This window comes from Ictalurus furcatus, chromosome 4 (genome assembly GCF_023375685.1).
Source record: "Ictalurus furcatus strain D&B chromosome 4, Billie_1.0, whole genome shotgun sequence".
Lineage (NCBI taxonomy): Eukaryota > Metazoa > Chordata > Actinopteri > Siluriformes > Ictaluridae > Ictalurus > Ictalurus furcatus.
The window spans coordinates 34,988,621-34,995,092 of record NC_071258.1 but is presented as its reverse complement, the minus strand read 5'-3'; the positions used below and the strand labels follow the sequence as shown (position 1 = coordinate 34,995,092).

At 37.9% G+C, this 6,472-nt stretch overlaps 1 protein-coding gene across 1 annotated transcript; it reads left to right on the top strand.

Annotated features, from left to right (window-relative positions):
* Nucleotides 1-758: 758 nt before the first annotated feature.
* LOC128606304 (ribonuclease inhibitor-like) lies at nucleotides 759-5,709 on the top strand. Its single transcript, XM_053622338.1, has 9 exons — nucleotides 759-814; nucleotides 1,309-1,482; nucleotides 1,590-1,763; nucleotides 2,607-2,780; nucleotides 2,875-3,045; nucleotides 3,353-3,523; nucleotides 3,792-3,965; nucleotides 4,823-4,996; nucleotides 5,532-5,709. The coding sequence occupies exons 1-9, from the start codon at nucleotides 759-761 to the stop codon at nucleotides 5,707-5,709; spliced, it is 1,446 nt and encodes a 481-aa protein (XP_053478313.1).
* The last annotated feature ends 763 nt before the right edge of the window (nucleotides 5,710-6,472 follow it).

The following is a 6,472-nucleotide window of genomic DNA, read 5'->3' as shown; positions in this document are numbered from 1 at the left end:
AAATTCATCTTAAACTAAATCTTAGATAGAAAATGTTATATTCAAAGCTTTGAAGATGAAATAATAACAGATATTTGTCCTCTTAGACTTTCAGACTGCAGTATAACAGAGGAAGGATACGCTGCTCTGGCTGAAGCTCTGAAATCATCACACCTGATAGAGCTGGATCTCAGAGGGAACGACCCTGGAGCATCAGGAGTGAAGCTGCTCACTGATGTACTACAGGATCCACACTGTACAATGAAGACACTGAGGTGAACAGCTATTATCAATTCATTTCTAATATACATCATTTATAATATACATATCGGGCTCGACAGCTTATGTTATATCTCATTGTCATGTTGGACATCCTCGTTTATTAATAATCTGTTATTGACTACAGTGATGGATGTAATATTTAAATGGCTCTGGTATACTGAAGGTTTCTGTGCTTAAAACATGAACAAACTTTATAACATATTCAATAAGCTTTTCAAAATGATTGTGCAGTACCATAAAATAATTAGGAATCTTAAAGTCATGATGTATTATTAGTAATATTAATATTAGTATGTAATAAAAGTTAGTTTTGTTACATTTCCATTACAGTTTTTTGATGCATCTCATCTGCCTTTTATCAGCATTTATACTTGCGGTGTAATAATGCATGTAAATGAACTAAGCTTCAGTTTCATTTGTTTGTATGCTAAAAGCGAATTATAAAAGAACTCTAACTCTAAATTTTAAAGTTTGGTGTTTCCACCTTGTCAGTAAAAATGACGAAACTGTTGGTCAGTTTTAAGAAACCCAGTGTTTGGAATGAGCCAGACCGGTCTGCTGCTATATTTTAGTTGCAGAAATGGAATTAATAGCAGGTTAACAGTAAATTTGTGCACCACTATGCATTACAGCAATATTATACTTACCTGCATACAGACATTAAAATAAAATGTAATTCAGTGATCGATGAACCATGTTTCATGCAAAAGAAGTCACGGTCTGTAGCAGTCAGCAATGTGAAATTTCTATAAGACTTCTTTATGTATTTTATTTTATTGGTAGCATCAAGGGTCTGGTGAGAATTACTTCTGATTGGAAGACTCAAAATAAATCTCATTTCAACAACAATTTGAACCATAAACTATAAACTCAACAAATAGGAGCATGTACATGTGATTTTAGTTAACCAATGATTGGTTTTCAAACACACCATATCTTTTCAGCTGTAACGTTGTAAAGGTCGTAACGTCCCCATACCTGATCATGCATGCATGTCCTGATTTAAAGTGAGTTTACACTAAAAATATTCTTGTTTTTTCTCTGCAGGTTGTTGAAAAGTCCTGCTGCACAGGAAGGCTGTGAGTTACTTTATAGAGTTCTGAATAAGAACCCCTTGCTGCAGAGAGAACTCGATGTGAGTGAGAAAATAAACGGAGACTCTGAGGTGAAGCAGCTCTCTGCTCTACTGCAGGATTCACACTGCAGACCTGAGATACTCAAGTTAGTTTTCATCAGTTATTCCCTTTCATTTTACATTTAAAATAATAGATAAAATGGATATAAAATAGAGAAAATACTTCTCTTACTTGTTGTCTTTCTGTAAACAGGGTAAATAACGTCAGGATGAGAAATGAAGGTTGTGCAGCTCTGGCATCAGCGCTGAGTTTAAACCCCTCACACCTGAGACAGCTGGAGCTGAGTGGGAATACACTGAGAGGATCAGGAATGAAGGAGCTCTGTGGTGTGCTGAAGAATCAACAATTCAAACTGCTGAAACTGGGGTAATGTCATCGCTTAAAATAAAACTAATAGTGTCCGAAAGAAGAGCAGAGGTCTTTAAGAAGACTTTAAGAAGACATTCTGACAGTATATGTATAGTGTTACTGTTTGAAATGAGCAAATTTATGTAGTATTATTATTATTATTATTATTATTATTATTAATACAGTAAATTCTATTTAATCACCTGCAAACACCAGTTGCAGCTACAAAAAGTAACAGAAAACCTTCTAGAAATGTTATAAACACTGGTCACAAACTATCAGTTAATCTGCAGATGATAAAATCCTACAGGCTGAAGAAGCTCCAGTAACAGAGTAATATACAATATATTATATATACAATATATATTGTAACTGATTATATGACTACAGCAAGATCTGCAGTTACCACCGGCAAGAATTCTTAAAGCCACAAGGCCAACAGCGAGGTTTATAGTCATACGATATCTAAACTTGATCAAAGCTACAAGCAGAGACAGATACAGAAGAAGAGCTGGATAGGAAGGTTAACACTCTTTTAGTATATTCAAGTAAATTAAGTAGAGTAACGAAAAGCACAATGAAATTAGTCAAAGTAATCTGCTAAGTCTCTCCCTCTCTCCCTCTCTCCCTCTCCCTCTCTCCCTCTCTCTCTCTCCCTCTCTCCCTCTCTCTCTCCCTCCCTCTCTCTCTCTCTCTCTCCCTCTCTCTCTCTCTCTCTCTCTCTGCTCTCTCCCTCTCTCTCTCTCTCTCTGTCTCTCCCTCTCTCTCTCTCTCTCTCTCTCTCTCTCTCTCTCTCTCTCCCTCCCTCTCTCTCTCTCTCTCTCCCTCCCTCTCTCTCCCTCTCTCTCTCTCTCTCTGCAGGTTGTGTAAGTGCAGTCTCACTGAGGAAGATTGTGCTGCTGTTGTATCAGCTCTGAGAACAAACCCCTCACTCCTCAAGGAGCTGGACCTGAGTGAGAACACAGTTGGAAACACAGGAGTGAAGGAGCTCTCGGATCTACTGCAGAACCCAAACTGCACTCTGGAGAAACTGAAGTAAATTATTTTTTACTTCTGAAATATGTAGAAATTTAGAAAAATAGAATGATGGATAATTTTTTGTGTGTGATTTATTATCATTTTCTTTCAGACTGAGTAAATGTAGTCTCACCCAAACACAATGTGGAGACCTGGCTAAGGCTCTGGAATGTAACTCCTCATCACATCTGAAAGAGCTGGACCTCAGAGAGAACCACAGTGCATCATTATTGGATACATTTAGTTATTTTCTAGGGAATTCAAACTCTAAACTGGTTGTGAGGTGAGTTTTTTATTTGTACAATGTAATTTTTTACAATAATGGAAATATTTTGTACTTTGATATAAATGAATAAAATTCAGCTGCTGACATCTGACATTTTTTCCAGACCACCTGAAATTTTTTGCTATGAAAGTGTGTGAAATTTACATACATAAGACAGATCTTAAATATCAACAAAGAACAAATAAACCAGCTGCCATTATGTCTGTTCTGGTTCACAAAATTTAACAGCAGGATTGTATGGGGGAAAAGTCCATACTCAAAGCGCTGATATCAGTATCGTAATGAAATGTGTTTTTCTCTCTAGAATCTTGAGTCCTGAAGCAGAAAAGGCCTGTGATTTTCTGACTAAAGTTCTGGGTACAAACCCCTTACTGCAGAGAAAACTGGATCTGAGTGGGAAAATATCCGGAGACTCAGAGGTGAAGCAGCTCTCTGTTCTACTGAAGGATCTGCAGTGTAGAACTGAGAAACTCAGGTATGTGGTCTGACTTCCTCACCTGGTACTTTTGTTTGTGTTCACATTAAATCTTTAAAGATATTAGTGTAGTGTATACACTGTTTAGCCCAATCAGTACTGCTGCAGAATCTACTGTGGTTCTGAGAGTGTGTGTGAACAGTCCACTCTACACGTTCTCACCACTCCATTATAACTCGATTATTTCTTCTACATTGGTATTATTTTGGACGGTTGATCCTGTGGGTTGTTTAGAGACGTTTATCTCAGCGGTGTTCTCTGTGTGCAGGCTGAGTAAGAGCGGTATTACAGAGAGAGGCTGTACTGATCTGATATCAGCTCTTACTGCAAACCCTTCACACCTGACAGAGCTGGACCTGAGTGAGAACACACTGGGAAATCCAGGAGTGGAGAAGATCTCTACTCTACTAAAGAGTTCATCCTGCACACTCCAGAAGCTTGTGTGAGTCATTTAATAGTATACATTACTAGATCACTGACATTTTTACTTCACTATAAGTATATCTGTAGCATGTAGGAATAGATTAGTCAGGAACTCATTCAGGGGTGTGTTTCCCAATAACGCTGAATCGTATTCAGTAATGAACAGATTAACACAGGACAATACACGTGAGCCTGTTTGTAGAATGTTTCTTAAAAGCCTTCATTATCAGATATTTAGGCCGAATTTGCAATCTTCCAAACAAGATTTCTTAGAGGATAACAACATTAAAAACCTTTTATAACGAAACCAACAACACTATATTGTACTTGAGGAAAATATGAAGGTATTCTAGATATTGTGTGTTTATTTATCATGCATCAGAGAGTGAACACAATAATGAAAGCCTGAAACCTGGGCACACCACTGCTGACCGTCACTGAGATGGACAGTGGGTTTATATTCAATCACACAGCATTAGGACAGAAATAAAAATATATGTTTTTATTTGAGTGATGGAAATGTGGATTAATTGGTAAAGTCGTAATTTGGCCAGTGGACTAATTAATGTGCCTGGATCATTAATTAACTGCCTGAATAACATCTGTTCAGGAAAATGGATCGGTGAGTATTTATTTGTACTGAAATTACTGACCGATGTATTTTTGAGGTAGAACTGCGTGCAAGCTCCAGATAAATTCTACGTGAATAAAACTTGTTAGGTGTATGTCATTTACAAACAACTTTATGTACTTCATTAGTTATGAAGGGTTTCTGGAAATTAAATGAAAGAACATTCTCATGAACAAGTTAACAAAGCATTACGAACATTTCCCAAAACCCACCCGAGAATGATGAACTTTATTCTCCTTCTCCAGACTTTCAGACTGTAATATAACAGAGAAAGGATACACTGCTCTGGCTAAAGCTCTGAAGTCAAACCGCTCATCACACCTGATAAACCTGGACCTCAGAGGGAACGACCCTGGAGACTCAGGAATGAAGGAGATTAGGAGTTTGATGAAGGATACAGAATGTAAACTGACACTGAGGTGAGCGCTTTCCCCCAGTACATGTAAAATACAGCCTTAATTCTGAGTAATTAGTAAAGTTTTACTGTTTAGTTTTCCACCATGGACCAAACAATTACTGAAAAGTACCACTGCATTGGTGTAAATATAATTAGTGTTAGCATTTCTCTGTTCTTTCTCTCTCTACAGGTTGCTGAAAAGTCCTGATGCACAGAAAGCTTATGATCATCTGAGTGAAGTTCTGGGTATAAACCCGATACTGCAGACGGATCTGGATCTGAGTGGGGAAAATAGAAGGAGACTCAGGAGTAGAGCAACTCTCTGCTTTACTGAAGGATCTACTGGAGGATCCACACTGCAGACCTGAAAAACTTCAGTAAGGAATTGAATGATGTATAAATCTGTGCTGAATGGTTTGTCTTTAGGTTATCAATCATTCATCTAGTGTCCATGTCTTTTTCAGTAGTGATGAGTAGTTTGAGGAGAAAAGACCTCCCTCTGCTACAGAACTGCTAAAGAAAAACCCACAGTTAAGTGTGATTAATTGTGCTTTCAGGCTCAGTGAGTGTAATCTGACAGAGAAAGGATGTTCAGCTCTGCTCACAGCTCTCAGATCAGAATCCTCCACCCTGAGGGAGCTGAATCTGAGTAAGAACAGGATTCAGGATTCAGGAGTGAAGCTGCTCTCTGCAGTACTGAAGAATAAAGACTGTAAACTGGAGACTGTGGGGTAATGTCTAATTACTACACAGACATCTAATACACTGACAGTATTGAACTCTGACTGTACACTGAGATCAACGTTCCAGAATATTGTGGTTTCTTATCTTACTCACCATAATTGGTGTTTAATAGAGAGAACGACACGAGCACACAGAGCAGTATCAGAGCAGACTGAATAATTATCATATGAGAGAGAGAGAGAGAGAGAGAGAGAGAGAGAGAGAGAGAGAGAGTGTTAATAGAATGTTAGTGTATTTGCTTGTACCGTGTTTTGGAGTAGCTTTTTTAATGCCCCTATAGCCTCTCTTGATTCAAGATAAAGAGGGAGCTACTTTACCTCAAATGAAGAAATTGAACAAATAAAGTAGGTGCGAGGTGACACTAAGTTAAAAAACAAATGTTTGGCGTAGTGGAGTACATCATTAGCACTTTGGTTGTTTTACAGTCTTTCTCAGTCAAATTAAAATAGAGGATCACTTTAAAGGCTTCATATAAAGACATTCATTTTTCTTGGTAGGGGAATTCAGAAATTCATCTTAAAACTAAATCTTAGATAGAAAATGTTATATTCAAAGCTTTGAAGATGAAATAATAACAGATATTTGTCCTCTTAGACTTTCAGACTGCAGTATAACAGAGGAAGGATACGCTGCTCTGGCTGAAGCTCTGAAATCATCACACCTGATAGAGCTGGATCTCAGAGGGAACGACCCTGGAGCATCAGGAGTGAAGCTGCTCACTGATGTACTACAGGATCCACACTGTACACTGGAG